At 36.6% G+C, this 19,019-nt stretch overlaps 1 protein-coding gene across 1 annotated transcript in view; it reads left to right on the forward strand.

Moving 5' to 3' along the window:
- Positions 1 to 19,019, forward strand: part of LOC111147682 (androglobin) — a 164,093-nt gene that overhangs the window by 26,367 nt on the left and 118,707 nt on the right. Inside the window, exons 3-5 of the mRNA XM_022503902.1 lie at positions 4,866 to 4,958; positions 8,426 to 8,497; positions 10,520 to 10,729. Of these exons, the coding sequence (XP_022359610.1) occupies positions 4,866 to 4,958; positions 8,426 to 8,497; positions 10,520 to 10,729 (375 nt within the window). The remainder of the gene's footprint in view (positions 1 to 4,865; positions 4,959 to 8,425; positions 8,498 to 10,519; positions 10,730 to 19,019) is intronic.

Genomic DNA, 19,019 nt, shown 5'->3' on the forward strand with positions numbered 1-19,019 from the left:
CCAGAGGCTCCCTTCAAGAGAGAAATTCTGTCTTTGTCCACCTGTCTCCCTCCATCCTGCCTGTCTTTCCAAGCCTTAGACCTGGGCTTTTCTAATTCCATTTGCGTAAGAGAAAGGAGAGAGATGATCAGAGGGTCATAATGAAATAAAGGGGAAATTGATAGAACAAGTCAGATAGTAGATTTTGGACAGGGTTGGGAACAAGGCATTTAGAGTAGTTTAGAAAATGAAAGTCCCACCAGACCTATAAACTGTTATCTGGTGATGATAGGAGATTTTTTTTTTTTTTAAGTTGTTACTGTGAGATAAGGGTTGAATCTCTTAATATCTCCCCCCTGAAGATATTTGGGGAAGGATCTCAGGTATTCATTGTTTCTCTATGGCCATCGAAACATGATGTGTCCCTAGGATTGGAGCTGAGAACAGTGTGCCTACATTTTCCAAGTATATTATCTTAGGTTCTTTTGCCTTTTTAAAAATGTTTACTCTATTTCTAAAGACTTCTTTTTGAGGGTATGAGTCTGGGTTGCATTTTAAATATGACCCTTTGGGGCATCTGGGTAGCTCAGTCGGTGAAGTGTCTTCCTTCGGCTTAGGTCATAATCCCTGGGTCCTCCCATTGAGCCCAGCATCAGGCACCCTGCTCACTGCTCAGCGGGGAGACTGCTTTTCCTTCTGTCTGCTGCTCCCCCTGCTGGTGCACGTGCTCTCTCTCTCAAATAAATAAAGAAAATCTTTTAAAAAATTTTAAAAAAATATATGACCCATTTATTTGGTGCAACAATTCATTTAACCAAAATGTTTATGAAACACAATGCAGTTGCAAAAACACAAACAAAATTGCCAGAATGACCATGATGAACTCTGGGGTGTTTATTTGCATCGAGAACTCTGGAATGGTTCTTATTAGCAATTATATTTAGTTCACAAAATGCAGAAGTATAAACTGCATAATTCATTACAGTAATTTGTTTATAAAAGATTACAAATGTAACTAATTGCTGGTTCTGTTAGTACCTGAACAATTTCAGATTAGGAACGTATGAGGGAATACATTCTTTTCACCATACCTAGGGTGACTGTGGAACTTTTAGACAGACAGGGCTTTTGAACTCTGTGGGTTCAAATGACAATGGTCATAGTCTACATATTTTTAACAGAAATTTACAACTAAAAGGGGTTGAGTGTGAATGTACATCAGGAAGATAGACTGTGCAAATCCTCAGGTAAGCACTGAGCTCTAGAAAAGACCTAAAAACAAGCCATTATAGAGTGTGAAGGATAACAGGGTGAAGAGCAGCTGTGCCTGAAAACTGAAATAGGAAATAAGATATAAATAAGATATAAACTGTAACATGTTAGGGCCCTTAAAGTGCAAGTAAGCCTTTACCAGGTGACTACGAAGAAATCCTGCAGATCTCTGGGAGGTTAGGCATCAAATTCTGGAACTTACCAATGTTATTGAAACAGGGGCACATCTGTTGAAAGAACATTTATTGGAGGAAAACCATTGAGACTGGAAAAGTAACATGTGTGCTGGATACTTGATGGGGGGCATTTCATTTGGGAGCAACATATAGGAATGTTGCTAACTGAACATCAGACTCCAACCTTGATTCTGTGATCCTCGGACCATGTATAAAACTGCATGATTAGGGCAGCACCAGCCCTCCTCCTGTGGTGAATTGGGACTATTCCAATGGTGTGTGACACTTCAGAACCTGAGCCAACATTCCATTCTGCCTCTGCCATCTTCACAAGGCGGAAGAGTATCAGGTCAAACCCTGGTTCTTACAACAGCCCAGATACCATATGGGATACAATCTTGCTTCCCACTCCCAGTTCTGTTCTACAACCTCAACATTCATGGCTGTGAAGTGACAGTCCCTCACGGGAGTGAGTGGTGGACAGCCCAAGCATGTCACATTTGCAACATCCACAGCTTACCAGAGTCAATTACCTTAAGCATCTGACTATAGCAAGTATCCTTGGAATTTTATAGAAAGTCTCTTCTTTAGATGTGAGGCTAGTGATCGGGAAATCAGCATCAGATAAACTAACCCTTCCCTGTAATTCCAGAGTCAAGTCTCAATTCTTCAGCTAAGTGACAGCAACAAAAAGACATGGTGGGTAAACCAAACTGAGATATATATAATGAAGCATTGTAAGGTGCATATAAGAAATACACCTAAGGCAAAATGACATAGAAAGATTACCATTTACCACTAACTTAACATGGAGAAAAGGGAATCATACCAGATTATGATATGGTAAACTCCCATTTACCTTTTTTTTTTTCCTCTCCTTAAAAACACTTAATAATTCAAGGCATGACAATGAAAGGCCAAACAGAAAGTAGTAGCCGGGGTTTATACCAGTTTTTCTGGGCTGGAGAGAGAGAGGATATTGACTGAGGCTGCGAAAACAGCCAAAACTAGAACCCAAATCCCAGAGGTAATTACAGAACCACAATCGGAATATTTCCCATATAATTTTATTTCAAGACATTTAACCAAATCCTAAGCTATATGTGTGAAGATTTTGCTGCTGAGCAAATGAGTAAAAAACAACAGTTTGGAAGTTAAATAACAGAAAATATTTCATGATGCTATGGCAAGAGATTGGAATTTAGGGTATACCAAGGTGAAGGGACTCAGACACTCCAGCTTTTCAGTGAGTACCCAAACATGGCTATAGCATTCTGTGTTGAGTAAGGGTAAACCAAGCCTACACCAGCCCAGTCAAACCCTGAGACCCAGTGTTGATGGGGTCAAGTTCATTTTGTACTTTGCCTGCCAGAAAGGATGAAATCCTCCTCTCTGGAGGAAGGTGTCATTATTTAGGACCCATATACATTTTTATATGCAACATTTATCGTACAACCCAAATTTATCACACATGAAAAGAATTAGGACAAAGTGGCTGAAAAACAAGAGGAAAATTAAATAATAGAAATAGATCCATGAGTGACTGATTTTGGATTGTCAGATAAGGGACTTTAAAATAACTGAATTATTTGTAAGGGAGGAAAACAAAACAATATGAGGCAAACCCAGAAGTCTAGTGTGTCTCTTGGAAACATCAGTCTATTGTTCAGGGACTCATTCTTGGATCATTTTGACTAGATATTGGGATTGCCTTTATCTTCATTCAAAATATTTCAGAATCTTAAATATGCTCCATACACATAGACACTTTGTGAAAAAGCTCAGACAAGGCCCTCAAATATAACAATTTCTCAGGTCACACTAGCATTTGGATAAAAATGTGATTACCATAAAAATCACAAAATAGTATTTTCTTCCCCCTATCACTATTAACTCAGGTGAAATTTAGTACTCCTTATTTTTCAATACAGATAGTTTATATTCCTACAGCATTGTTTTTGTACTCCCAGCACTTTTCATTTTCTGTAAGGCTCACTGCCACAACTTAACTATTTTAGGATCTGTGAGAACTTTTACACAGTAGCTACTTGAAATCTAATTTACTATATTCTAGCATTCGAGAGTAGATATTTGGATATCATTCTTCTTCCAGAGCTCACTAACTGACTCATTCTAAGGACTCAAAAATTAATAAATTAATTGCATTCCTGGGCATTTACCTCCGAGAAATGGAAACTTATGTTCATATAAAAAGCTGTAAGCTATATACAAAAATTTATAGCAGCTTTATAAGAGCCCCAAATTAGAAACAGCCCAAATGTCCTTCAATGGACAGATGGTAAACAAACAAACAAATATCCATATCATGAAATATTGCTCAGCAATAAACAAAACAAACTGCAAATTGATACTTGCAACAGCTTGAATGAATTGAATATCCCGGGAATTAGGCGGAGAAGGAAAAAAGCCAATCCAGAATCTTACATGCTATATGATTCCATTCATATAACATTATTTTTTTTTGAAGATTTATTATTTGTTTATTTGAGAGAGAGTGCATGCATGTGAGATCAGAAAAAGGGGCAGAGGGAGGAGGAGTGAGAATCTCAAGCAGATTCTTTGCCGAGCACAGAGCCCAAAGCAGGGCTTGATCTCATGACCCCAAGATCATGACCAGAGCTGAAACCAAGAGTCAGACGCTTAACCAACTGAGTCACCCAGATGCCCCTCATATAACATTATTGAAATGACAAAAAGAGACCAGATTAATGATTGCCAGGTGGTAGGGATTAAACAGGTGGTAAGGGGGTGGGAGGGTGGGCATGGCCATAAAAGGGCCTAGGAAGGATCCTTATGCTCCTGGAACTGTGGTATACCATGACCGTCAACATCAGTATCCTGGTTGTGACATTGCACTCTGGTTTTGGAAGATTTCCCACTGGAGAAACCAAGTAGAGAGAACACAGGAACTCTCTTTATTATTTTACAGCATGAGTTGTGAATCTATAATTATCTCAAAATAACATGTTTAATTTTAAAAATTAATAAATGAAAGTCAGATCCAAGGTTCAAAAATTTCCCTGGCATACAATCATATTTATGATTTTTTAATTTTCTCAAGTAAAAACAAGAACAATCTTTTCAGTGCAAAATATGTCCATATCTGGCCCATCCAAATTGCTTTCCTACTATACCTACTTCACATTCCAAAGCAGCTCATGCTCATTTTGATTGCTTCCTCTGCAATAAAATGTTACTCAACAATTGAGGTTTTGCTCACTAAATACAGTATTATTAACTTCCATATTCACCAAATACTCCATGAGCTACTTCTGAGAGCAATTATACAAATTGCTCTATAAATGCATATTTATTGATTTAATCTATGAACTTACTGATTTTTATTAGGATTGAGTTGGTTTCATATTTTTAGAATCATATGGAGACAAAAAACTCAATATATATTTTTTTATACAGCATTTTTTTGAAGACCCCGAAGGAAAGATTGAATTACCACCATCGTTGAAAATTTATTCCTGGAAACGTCCACAGGATTTTTTAATTAATCGGGTAAGAAACATTTTCACTATTGAACAAAATACATGTTAACTGTGGGCTATAATATCCTAGTTATGAAAATTCTCATTTTTAAAACAATGTAGGGTAAATTTTTCCCATGGTATTTAGTAAGAAAAAGGAATTACTTTTTGACATTTAATAGAGATAAATGTGTATCAGCATAGTTTAATATCACTTGTACGGGCAACCAAGAGCATATTGAAATTTTGTGTAAAGTCTTGAGTTGTTTTTTTTTTTTTTCTTTTTTACATGATATCAAAGAAGAGCCTAAAACGTGTGGGAAGTTATTCCTTAATTTCTGACTGACAGAATTACCTTTTACAGCTGCTTAGCAGGAATTTATGTGGCCTGAAGGTCTGTTTACTCTAGTGTTTATTAGCACTAATTTTCTAGCCCAGGAGACTGGCACTTGGCTCTCTGCATTCCAGGTATTCCTGAAGCATTTCCCAGGGGCCATCTTCATTTCTGGACTTGACACGCAGCCACTTGAGTCACATTGACTGGGACATCACCAGAGAAGCCATCCTTTAAAATAGCATTATGTACATGAAAACTTTAGATCCACTGGTCTGCCTTCTTAACAGTCATGTTAGTTTGAACATATTTGCTGTTTCCAAGGGTCTAAATTATCACTAACTCCTTTTTTTTTAGTTTATGACTCTCTAGAATTTTCATTTAATGCACGGAAAACCAGTAGGCTAAAATAGTTATTTAGCATTAATCAAATGGTTGTAAAGGAGCTGATTCTTCCATTGGCTATGGAATCCACTGAATCACAGTTTCACACAAAGTGATTTTATTCCTAAAATTTTTAGCCTTTATAAGCACCACTACTATTGCAAGAAAATACAATTTATCCACCATATTTCCAATTGCTGTTACTAACTGAGAAGGTCAGATAATCCTAATTACAAAGATATTTGGTAAAATAAAAGAATAAGATATTTCAACAGAATATTTATTGAATGCCTACTTGTAAGATATTTTAAATAAATCAAATGTCCATGAACCAAGCCTTTAAATTACTTATAATGTTAGATAATACTGGTATGAAGAATATAAGTTCTTTGGTGTTAATATAGTGCACTTAATAGTAGTGAATTATTCATAATATTCAGGCTCTGTGCAGTGGAAGTGCAGGATTTGCATTCCACGCAAATAAAGGTTATTAAGTTCCTAAAGTGAGAGTGTTTCAAATGTGAATAAGTAGAAAAGTTTTACACCACCTTTTTCTTTTTAACATACCTTAGTTCTGAGAGATAACACTTGTATAATAAGTGAATTCATCCGTTGTTGGTGGTAACACTTCTCCCGACATTTATCGTAATGTTGCTGCCCATCTCAACACCTCTGTTCTGTGCTGACCTCTTCCTCTTGATCTTGTGCACGAACTCCTCTTGGAGTGTGGACCAGAATAGCCACAGCTGAAAGTCTAGCTAGCTAGGATAGTCTTAGAATAATGTTTTTTTAAGTTTTAATGTCTAGATCCACAGTGGTAAGTATATTTTACATGGAAACTCATTAACTGTGGGCATACAGAAAGCTCAGACAAAAATTTAGCAGAACAATAACGAACTTCCTACATGAGATTGATTCTATTCTACTCTAAGCCAAATATGAAGTCGGAGGACACGATTTAAGTCAGAGAGAAGCTAAATTATGAACAAACTTAAGAGCCTGGATTCAAGATATCACAGTCAACATGGGCTATACAGCTGAGGAGGTTAACAAGCTCTGACCACTGAGGGAATGATCAGTTTTGTATATTTCTGAGAATCAGGTGTGGGTGGTTCAGGTCCTTGAGTAATGATGATACTGAGTAGATGTAAAGGGTCTGAAGATGGATTCTGTCTCAAGGACAGGTGTAGGGAATAGAGACCTCTAGAGACGTCCACCTTAATATTTGCTACCTTTTACACACCATCGGTTTCTATCTTCTATTGATTGGCAGGTAGCTATTAAGTGGCCCACCTCGAATTTTAGTTATTCAATATTTAATCTATGATTAATTTTAATGTAGGTTGTTACTTGGTGAAGAGTGTGGCCATTTTAGAAGTGCAATTAGCCAAAACAGAATTTAAAACATACGTTTTTGTATAAAATATTTTATATAATATATATCGAACTTACTATGATCATAAATTATACACTAAGAGTCAACTCAGGCCTTCAAGGTAGTTTGGGTTAATTTCTCTCAGACATAAAGAAATATTTTATTGAGTTTTCAAGATGCTCGTTATACATGTGATTGAGAGTAGTTGATGACATTAGTTTCCATGAAAATCTTTTATTAATCAAAACCATATGTATGTTAATTTGATATGTTGTCGTGGCCGGCGCAACAAATCAACCGGCAACGTGAGGATAAGAGGATGGTGAAAAGAAATTAAGAGACCAAGAGATGGGGGCAGGAGGAGCACTGAGGAGGATGTCCAACAGTGCTAAGTTTATTCAAAGCACTAAGGCCATATATATAGTGATAATAGGAGAAGCAATACACCTGTGTCTAGTTAAACAACCACGAATTCCTCGTGACGCCAAATGGCTGATGCCAGTACAAATACAACAAACCTGAAAATAATTTATGGGCTGTACTAGGGCAGCAAGGACCAGCAACGAACTTTTGACCCCAACCGAATTGTTCTCATTTGTTTAGCAAGCGTGTGGGAAGTCACGTAAGCGAGCGCACAACACATAGCACAGACCCTTTCTCAGTGCTACTCAACTTTTTCCATCCTAAACCTTTTGTTAGGTTATTCGGACTTTAAAGGAGGCACAAGTCAGGGCCTGGTTTGGTCCTCGTCTCAAGCCTTACTGTGGCCTCCCACAATATGTTAAGTATATAACCTTGATATGAATTGTAACAAATTTTTAAAAACTGTTATAAATCATATGTTCCCTTATTATGTTTATTCCTTAGTGATCTAAACATACAAAAGCATCTTTAGATATATACCAATTAAATAATGACCACCATATGATTTTTTTAAAGATAGGAGGATTTGAAAATTGGCAAGATTTTAAAAAGCTGTCATACCTAGTATGTTTTATCAAAGGGATGGAGATATTTTTCCTGCTAGCATGTGTTAACTAAGCTTCAGGTTTAACTTGAAAGGTTAATTTAAATTTTAAATCATTTTTTAAACTCTCAGACTGTGTGTGTATGCATGCTGAGACCATCTGCATATATTATATCTTAAAACATTTCATTTGTATATGAAAATACTGTGTTTGATAGGCATTACATTATGAAGTGAATGGCACCCATAGCTCTAAAAGGGTTATCTTATGGAATAATGAGCTTCACTTATTTTTTTTTTCTTTTAATTCCTCTGGTTGTAAGAAATGAGATCAGGTTTGACTTGTTTATATTGCATGAAACTATATTTCATTCAGCTACATTTCCTTTATTTTTCCTAATGAGGAATATCTCTTTTTACATATATTTTTAATTTCAGGCTCCAGTAGTTGTGAGAAATGAAATCCTGTTTGATTTGTTTTCAGCAAATGAACATTTACTCTGCAGTGAGGTATGTAAGGAAGTTTTAACTGAAGCCTGTTTTCAGGCTTCATTCTCCAGACCTGCTTAAAACAATTCCCAGACTGTCAATTTCAGTTCTCCCTTGCTCACCTCTAAGTTTTGGTGTAACTCAGTATTTTATACACCAGACATTCAAAGAGGTAGAGAAGCCTCTTCAGTTAAGTTTAATGAGCAGATGGTGGGAAATGTTAGCATTAGCTTTGCTGTGCCCCTACTCTCCTGCCCCATAAACCCACAGTAGCTGGGATCTCATGATCTGGGCTTTCTCCTCTTAGTCCAAGTGCCTAGCGATGGACATGAAGTTGCTTGGAACTTGCTCAACGTAGTGCTCAAGGGCAGGGCGTCCTGATGTTGTTTGACTTGCTAATACAGGGAAAATCTCACCTAAACACCTCCATTTCTTCACCCTGGGTTTTCTCCATCAGAAGCAGACTCTGTTCCACTTCCCTAAGGCAGTTATGTCAGAAGCAGGTCTTTTTATTTAAAATTATTTTCTCCCAGAAAAAAATTCTGTGCCAGTGAGAATTAATAGTCATTATTGATTCAAACACTTTGCCTTTCTTATCTTAAATATCTTTATTTTAAAAGATTTTTATTTATTTATTTGACAGAGAAAGATCACAAGTAGGCAGAGAGGTAGGCAGAAAGAGAAAGGGAGAGAGAGGGAAGCAGGCTCCCTGCTGAGCAGAGAGCCCGATGTGGGACTTGATCCGAGGACCCTGAGATCATGACCTGAGCCGAGGGCAGTGGCTTAACCCACTGAGCCACCCAGGAACCCATCTTATCTTAAATATCTTGACCAAGATTAAAGTCAAGACATTTCTTTCTTCAACCAGGTTGTACTGAGTAGTATAATGTTATCTCTAAAGTGTTTTATATTTTATATTTTAGCCTAAAATATGCTTATTTTATAATCCAAAGCATGCATAGACTTCAGCTTTTCATTTTTAAAAGAAGTATAAAATATTCTAGCAAAATTCCCAGGTATACATACAGGAAGATACTTGACTTACCTTTCATTTTCAACTAAACTAAACTTGAAGAAACGTCCTAGATAATGTAAATTAAGGAAAACATGAATCTTATAAGGTTAGTCTCAAGTATTTAATCTTCTTATAAACCAGGCAGTTAAATGCAAGACGATTATTTCAGAAAATCCCATGCTACTAGGGTAATGTCTTTACTTAACAACCACTGTGACCCAGAGATTTTTTTTATACATTGTTTCTATTCCCTATAAAATGCTAAAAAATAGATAGCATAATCTGCATTTTACAGACAGCATTACATAAATTGTAATTTAAAGATGGTGAAATGACGTTCCCCAGAGCGGAAGTATCTGAAGGAAGATTCAAATCCTGGTCTGTTTCCACTGCAAAGCTCAACTCCCCACTGCGCCTTGTTACCCATTGAAAACTCTGCAAGTGGGAATTTTGTTCAGAGCCCTTCTGCCTCCGCAGATTGGCGTATGAAATATGAGACTTAGAGGATATTTAAATGTGTGTGCAATTTTCTTTCTCATATCTCATTCCTTGTCTAGCTGACCCTATTGACATAGAAGAGATCATTTTCTTTGCAAACTTCTCAACGTTTACAGAGGGGTAGCTTAATCGTTTATAAAAAGTTAATCCCAAAATAATATCACTGCTCTCAGGAGCATTCATTCTCTGTCTCTCTCTCTCTGTGTCACACACACACACAGTTGAAATGAAGGTCAATGTCAAAAGGAGGTCAAAGTCAAACCACTAGTAGTTTACTCTGGAAGATAGCTCTTAGCTGAGTGTGTTTAATATTAAGTCTTTTTAGCGTGTATTGTGACTATATTTCCTGACAACAAAGGCAAGAGCCATGATGTTATTCTGTAGATCAGAAATCAAAATGTGAAGCACATTACAAGTAGAATTTAATATGAAAAAGTAGATTGGAAATAGGTTTTGACTGGTTTCCCACCTAAATTACAGTACCAACAATGGAAGAACAACTGATTAACATGAATGGCTTTTGTCTCTAGCTGATGAGATGGATTATCAGCGAAATCTATGCAGTGTGGAAGATATTCAATGGAGCTACTTTGAACAATTATTTTAAAGGGAATGCAGGGGAACCTCCTCCTCTCATCTGGAAGCCCTGGGAACACATCTATTCTCTGTGCAAGGCTGTGAAAGGTCACATGCCTTTATTCAATAACTATGGGAAGTATATCGTGAAACTTTATTGGATGGTAAGTTAGTTCACATTCATGTGCATTGAAATTCGTCTGTCCTTCATATTGAAATATATTTGTCTTACACGCTGTTACCTAGGCTATTACAAGATACAGGACATCAATTGTGCAGACACTGGGAAGATAGGTTCTACATGTATAATTTGGGGTCAATAACAAACATCGTTGTTTGTCCTGAGACCCCAATCCCACATGCTTTTTATACTGCAGTTGCTTGGACCATGGAAGGGTGGTCCTCTGCTATCTCTGTCCTGTCAGGCAGGTAGTCTGGGTGGACAGGTGGATGCATGGGGCTCTCTTCCTTCCTCCTTTGTCTGTGATTGTGGATGGGGTCTTGAGCAAAGGGAGTGCTTGAGCCTGGTCCATTCTTTCTCTCCTGGTATTTGCTGCTCCTGAGGGGCCTGGTCCCACCCAGGCTTTGCCCTAAATTTGAGATTTGTACTCAAGTTAACAAATCTTGGCTTGACAAGACGTTTTTACTTCTGCCTGAAAAGGAGCAAATGGGATAGTAGAAATAGAGAATTAAAAATCCTCTAGTTAATAAGGCAAAGTAGGCTCACACCACATTCAGCAAGACTAGATTATGAAACACCTTTGAGTTTTTGTTGGTGGCTTCTTTCTAAACGCCCAGACTCACAGGCAGGGCCAGCTACATGTTTTACAGAGCCCCTTGTTAAAATGAAAATTATTAAGAATGTCAATATGGTGATAGTAGTACTTAAAAAAAAGAGCATAGGGTCCTTCTAAGTGTGAGGTTCCTTGTGACTGTACAGGTTGTATACCCATGAAGCTGGTCCTAGTCACTAAGGAAGAATGTTCTTGACCATTTGAGGATGTGGAGAAGTATGAATAGTTAATCATTCCATTCTGTATTTCTAAAGAACATGACTTTACCCAGGGAGCCTGGGCCAATCTTTCCTGGGATGGGGGATGCTGAAAGGCCAATGCTTAGGAATTAATAGGATCATTACAGCAGGAAGGTAAGAGTAAAGAAGGTGGTATTAGCCTCGGATCTCTAAAATAAGATTCTTGGTGTTTTGATGTTTACTGCAAGACAACAGACTTCGAAAGTCAAAACTTTGTGAGGAGAGAAAATGACTTCCTAAATGTCTTTGTCTTCCTTATTTACCAAGCAGAAGGCAGATTTGGTAGACAAGAGTTCAAAATTTTAATGTGCACCAAGGAGTGAGAGTGAGGCTGTGGTGTTAAGAAGGTGGGTGCCCTGTGAATATGGATGAGGGATTACAGAGAGAAGGCAAACACAGAGGTCAAACGTCAGGGTATTTGCCTCCTTCCCCATTTTCCACACATTTGCTTACACTTGAGGAGCGAGTTCAAAATAATTAAGTATTACAAAGCAGCATCAGTAGAATATTAGACCAACCCTATTAGTTTCTCTTTCTCTGCTTCCTGACATCCTTCCTTCTTTGCAAATTTCCTTCTGGACAGAGGTCAACCTTTATTAACACTACATCTCATTTTACAAAGACACGGTGATTTATTTCTCTTTAATTGTACTGATTCCCCATAAGCCCAAATCCACTTGGATTCAGAATTAAAACAAAAATATTTACTCCAATTTGAAATTTCACTCCGAACCGATCATTGAAGCAGTCTAGAAAAGGTAGCCCTGGGGAAAGGAAGGGCCTGATGTCCAGTGGCTTCTTCTAGTTTCTCACTGGTCTCTCCTGAGGAATGGCTTGTGGGGCCTGCTGCTAAGCTGTTGAGCACTGAGATAGAACTTGTTCCATATGAATTATTTTTGTAGACAATTTGTTGACCTGAGCTGAAATCAGAGTTGGACACTGACCGATTGAGCCACCCAAGTGCCACTTTTCTTATCCTTTTTAAATACCATATTGCTTTAGTTATCACAAATTTATTGTTCGATTTAATTTTTTAGAACAAAATCCACCTAATATTCTTTTGCTTCAATATTTTCTTAACATATATGCTTTTTGAATAAACATTTTTGTTGGTACTTATCTCTGAACACATTTATAATAATGTATCCTTTATTTCCTCTATAGAAGGGTTTAGTGTTTATCATCCTGCTTAACTTCTCTCTTGAACATTTTACTTTCATCCATCTTTCATTCAGCTGGAATGTGCATTCCAGAATTTTATTCACTTAGAATATATATGCTGTATATTTTGGGTCATTTTAAATACTGAGGTCTATTTTCCTTTATATATGATTATTATATGAATGTAATTTGCTTACATATGGAATACTTGGATAATACCATTTTGTTTTAGAACACAACAGTCAGGGTCTGCATATCCTCTCGGTGTAGTGTTAAAAACACTCATTCTGAGGCCTTTACTCTATACCTTATCTGAAACCCTAATACCTTATCTCACCAGTCCCTGCTTCATTTTTTTCCAGAACACTTGAGTATGGAGTACCCCATACCCCATCCTCCTAGTGAATTCATCAGTGTATGTAAAAATATACAAGAAGCTATAGCTTTTTATTACTAAAGTACAGAAGACACACAAGTTACATTAGTTTCAGGTATACAACATAACAATTCACTAAGTTTATACATTAGGCTATGCTCACCACAAGTGTAGCTACCATCTGTCACCTTTCAGCTGTCATACTGCCATTGACTGTATTCCCCAGGCTGTATCTTTTATTCCTGTGACTTATTCTTTCCATAACTGGAAGCCTGTATCTCCCACTCCCCTTCACCCATTTTGCCCATCCTCCCATACTCTCACTTCCTCCACTCTAGCAAAACCACCAGTTTGTTCTCTGCATTTATGGGTCTCTTTCTGCTTTTTGCTTGTTATTTTAGTCATTTGTTTTGTTGTTGTTGTTGTTGTTGTTGTTGTTTTGCTTCTATGTATAAGTGAAATCATATGGTATTTGTCTTTCTCTGACTGACTTATTTCACTTAGCATGGTACTAGCCTTTAGGTCCATCAATGTTGTCACAAAGGGCAAGATCTCATTCTTCTTTATGGCTGAGTAATATTTCATTGTGTATGTGTGTGTGTGTATCCCGTATCTTTTTCTATTCATCTATCAGTGGACACCAGGTTGCTTCCATATCTTGGCTATTGCAAATAATGCTGCAATAAACATAGGGGTGCATATATCTTTTCAAATTAGTGTTTTAGTTTTCTTTGTTTTTCTAGTAGTGGAATTCCTGGATCATGTAGCATTTCTATTTTTAATTTTTTTGAGGAACCTCCAAACTGTTTTCCACAGAGGCCACACCAATTTACGTTCCCACCAACAGTGCACAAGGGTTTCTTTTTCTCCAATATCCTCTTCAACACATGTTATTTCTTGTCTTTTTTATTCTACCCATTCTGCCACCTGTAGAGTGATATCTCATTGTGGTTCTGGTTTGCATTTCCCTGGTGATGAGTGATGTCGAGCATCTTTTCATGTGTCTGTTAACCTGTATCCCTTCTTTGGGAAAATGTCTATTTAGAATCCCTGTCAATTTATTAACTGGGGTATTTGTTTTTTGGTGCTGACTTGTATAAATTCTTTATTTATTTTGGATAATAACTCCTTACTGTAGATATCATTTGTAACTATCTTCTCCTACTCACTATGTTGCCCTTTTCATGGCTTTGTCTGCTGTGCAAAGCTTTTTATTTTGGTGTAGTCCCAATAGTTTATTTTTGCTTTTGTTTTCCTTGCCTTAGGAGGCATAGCTAGAAAAATGTTTCTACAGCTAATGTCAAAGAAATTACTATGTTTTCTTCTGGAAGTTTTATAAATTCAGGTCTCACATTTAATCCATTTTGAGGTCTTTCTTCCATTTAGAGTTTATTTTTGTGTACCGTGTAAGAAAGTGGTCCCATGTCATTCTTTTGCATGTAGCTGTCCAGTTTTCCCCAGCACCATTTATTGAAGACACTGTCCTTTCCCCATCTTGTATTTTTGCCTCTTCTTTTGTCATAGATCAACTGACCATATAAGTATGGGTTTATTTCTGGACTCTTTGTTCTTTTTTTTTTTTAATTTTATTTAATTATTTGACAGAAGGAGAGAGAGATCATAAGTAGGCAGAGAGGCAGACAGAAAGAGAGGGGAAAGCAGGCTCCCTGCTGAGCAGAGAGCCGGATGTGGGCCTCGATCCCAGGATCCTGAGATCATGACCTGAGCCGAAAGCAGAGGCTTAACCCACTGAGCACCCAGGTGCCCCTGGGTTCTCTGTTCTATTCCATTGATCTATATATCTATTTTTGTGCCAGTACCATACTGTTCTGACTACTAAGGATCGTGGTATACCTGAAATCTGGGATTATGATACCTCCAGATTTGTTCTTCTTTCTCAAGATTGCTTGGGGTTACTTGGGGTCTTCTGTGGGTCCATACAAATTTTAATCTTATTTATTCTAGTTCTGTGAAAAGTGTTGTTGGTATTTTGATAGGGATTGCATTGAATCTGTAGATTTCTTTCGGCAAGAAGGATATTTTAACAAAATTATTCTTCTAATCCATGAGCATGGGCTATCTTTCCATTTGTTTGTATCATCTTCAATTTTTTTTTTTTCATCAGTATTTTAAAGTTTTCAGAGTACAGGTCTTTCACCTCCCTTGTTAAGTTTATTCCTAGGTATTTTGTTCTTCTGGGTATAATTGTAAATGGGACTGTTGTCTTAATTTCTCTATCTGCTACTTTATTATTAGTGTATAGAAATGCACTGATTTTTATGTATTAATTTTGTATCTGCAAATTTACTGAATTCATTTATTCTAATAGTTTTGTAGTGAAGTCTTTAAGATTTTCTATATATAGCATCATGTAATCTGCAAATATTGCCTTCAGTTCCTTTTGTAAGGTAAATACACAAGCCAGGTCACTCTACTCTCCTGCTAGTTTTTCCCTATTTTGGTGTATTCTTTAAAATTGGAATTGTAGTCCTTGAAAGGATATCGAATACAGATAGCAGTGATAATAAATAGATAGATGCAATTTTTACAGGGCAAAAAACAAGGACTTTGCTGTCTCAGAGGCTACATTCATGCGATAGGGAGATGGTACCTTGTTTTCTGGTTGGTAGAAATTTGTTCTCTCAGGGCCAGGGGCAAATATTTTTACTTGTTTCTACCTAATCCCCAGGTGGCAGGGCTGAGTCAACATCTATGTGCATGGCAGTTGTAGTAAAGAATTAGAGTAACTTCTTTCTGACAAGATAAACATTTTTTTTTCTTTTTAAAAATCTCTTTCTAGATATACACAATTTAATTTTTGACTTTTTCCTTCTAATTCTAGTTCAGTATTTATATGTCTATTCTTTGTTTTTCACTTCAAATATTTGAGAAACATATTCATAGCAATAAGTTCTGTTACCTTCTACTGCTTGATTCGGTATAAGGAGATGGACTCATCTTGGTTCTACACTTTTCCTTCCCCTGTCACCTCTCCTACACTTTGAGTCTTGTTCTGTCTTTTTCTTTTTTTCCTTTTTGTCTTCAATTTCTTGATGCTTGCTCACCTTTTTGTTATTGGACACTGATTTTCCTTCTCTGCCTTCGTGCACATATATCTCCTTCCCCTTTCCTGCTGTCCCTCCAAGCATTTATCTTAATCATTCTTTGAAGCAAACCCTCCTGTCAGAATCTCTCTGCCTGACATTTAAGGTGCAGATTTTTACACCAGCATATCATTTTCCCCATAGAAGTATTTCTACTATTTCCAGTTTGGAATCTAAGGACCTGGAATCAAAGTTCTTCGACACCAGTCAGACAAATATTTGTTGAGGAGCATAAGGAACAATGTTATAAAACAGAGAAGTTCCTCTTTTCCTCTCCCTGGAAGTGATGGTACACTACTGGGGCCACATGCAGCTGGGTCATGGTCCTTCTGTTTTCAGCATTCCTCTGGCCCCTTGATAGAAGCAATTAAGTGAGCACTTTCCACTCACAACATGTATTGCTCTCAGCTGCTTTGCTGGGAGTGTCCCAGTGCTTTCATCTGTCTCTGAATAAACAGGGAAAACATACACATTGGGACCAATAATTTTCTCCAGTCGCCATCAATCTATCGATATGTAAAAAAAGGTATTAGCTTTTGTTTCTGATAGACCCTTACTCTTCTTAAGGACAAAATTATTGTCAAATTCAGAGTTTCTTAGACAGTAAGGTGCAGAAAACCACCAGTACCAACACGACCTCTTTTGATTCCCGAGCCCCAGCCCCGACCCCCTGAGAGAAGTCTCTGGCCAAATCGTGCACGCCAGCATTTGAAGCACATTCTCTCCCAGCCAGTGACATTTTTGTTCTTTAAGCTTGAGCAATAGTGTCTTCAAGATATATACCATGACAAATTATTTTTCTATCATTAAATTACTTTTTACAAAATAGAAATGTTTTTGTTATTTCATTATTATTAACATTGTAAATGCTTTTAGTAAAACAATTTCAAACATTATTAAAATTGTTCAAAGTAGAGAATGGAAATTCATTATTGTTCTGCCTACATGGACAATCATAATAAATGACTTATGTGTATCTTCCTAAGCATTTTTCTTATAAATATATATAAGCCTACTACATATAATTTATAGTAATAGTGGGATGGCATGGTACTTCCTGTTCTGTAATGTATTTTTTTTCCCTAACTCTAGGTATTATCTATGCTAATATATATACTGATCTACCTTGTACTCCTTTGTTCAAATGTAACAATAACCATACATATTTTGTTAATTTCATCTTGACATTTAGATTATGACCAGTGTTTTACCAATACAATTCTGTAAAATAGCATCTTTGTGTATATATTTTGCCCATTTATATGACTATTTTTTTCTGGGCTTTCTACATGTGGAATTATTTAATTATATACAAACTCTTTTTTTATAAGTATATCCAAGCTACTCTTACATTTTAATTTCTGTGCAATTTGCATTTGATATAATTGGGATTTAAGTCTGTTATTTTATTACTTGTATACTCTGTTACTTCTGTTATTTACTTTTTTTTTTTGCATCTGTTTTCCTTTTTCTGTGTGTTTCTTGAACATTCTTTGGGATTCCATTTTGAGTTATTTCTGGTGTTTAGTATGTCTCTGTGTATTACTTTCTTCTCTAGTAGTTGCTCTAGGGATTAAAATATACGTGCTTAGCTTTTCACAGTCCAGTAATAGCAGCATTTTGCCACTTAGATTGGAACATAGATAGTTAACCACCATTTGGGCCCCTTTATGCCCCCCCTTTATAGCATAGCTGTCTATATATTTTCTTTCTACATAATCAGAACCTACTCATAAGTATTGTTTTTAAATGTCAAATATAATTTTTAAAGCTCAAGAGGCAAAGAATACTTTATAACCATTTCATATTATTGTATAACCATACATAGCTTATACTTTATTTATAGCTATACATATGTTTATATTTTTTTCTTTGCTCTTTATTCATGCCTGATGTCCTAAGATTTCTTCCATTTCCTTTTTTTTTTTTTTTTAATAAGAATTTCCTTTTACCATTCTTTTTTGGGGCCAGTCTTCTGGTGATAAATTATCTTAACCTTTTTTGGTCTGGAAAAAAAATTTTTTTAAAGGTTCATTTATTTATTTCTGTGAAAGAGAGTGCAGAGAGTGGGCCAGAGGAAAAAGGAGAGTGAAGCTCAAGCAGACTTCACACTGAACACAGAGCATGACTTGGGGCTCAATCTCACGACCCTGAGATCAAGACCTGAGCTGACATTAAAAGTCACTTAACTGAATGGGCCACCCAGGTGCACCTTGTCTGAAAATGTTTTATTTCACCCTTATTCCTAACAGGTATTTTCACTCAATACAGCGTTGTGAGTTGGCAGGCTTTTTTTTCCTCAACATTGACAACTAGTTGGCTATTTTCTTCTGTCTTCTGTGGTTTCTGAGGAACAATTGGGTGTTCTTTTCTCACTAGCCATTTTAAGGCTTTTTTCTTTGTCTTGAATTTTCAGAAGTTTGAATTTGATGTGTCTGGGCGTAGATTTCTTTGGGATTATCCTCTTTGGTATATTCTGAGCTACCTGAAATTGTTGGGTCATGTCTTATGACAAATTTGGAAAGTTTTCAGCCATTATTCATTTAAATATTTTTCCAGCCCCACATTCTTTTTCCTCATTTCTGGGGACTCCAATGACACAGTAGTTATATCTTCTTCTCTTGTCTCACAGATCTTTGAGGTTCATGTCATTTAAAAAAATCTACTTTCCCTTGTTGTTCATAATTTCTATTGAACTAACTTCTAGTTCACTAATTTCTTTGCTATTTGCATCTGGCTATTGATCTTTCCCTATGTTTTCTTTGTTTAAGTTCAATATT

This window comes from Enhydra lutris, unplaced genomic scaffold, assembly GCF_002288905.1.
Source record: "Enhydra lutris kenyoni isolate GAN:26980312 unplaced genomic scaffold, ASM228890v2 scaffoldscaffold17, whole genome shotgun sequence".
Lineage (NCBI taxonomy): Eukaryota > Metazoa > Chordata > Mammalia > Carnivora > Mustelidae > Enhydra > Enhydra lutris.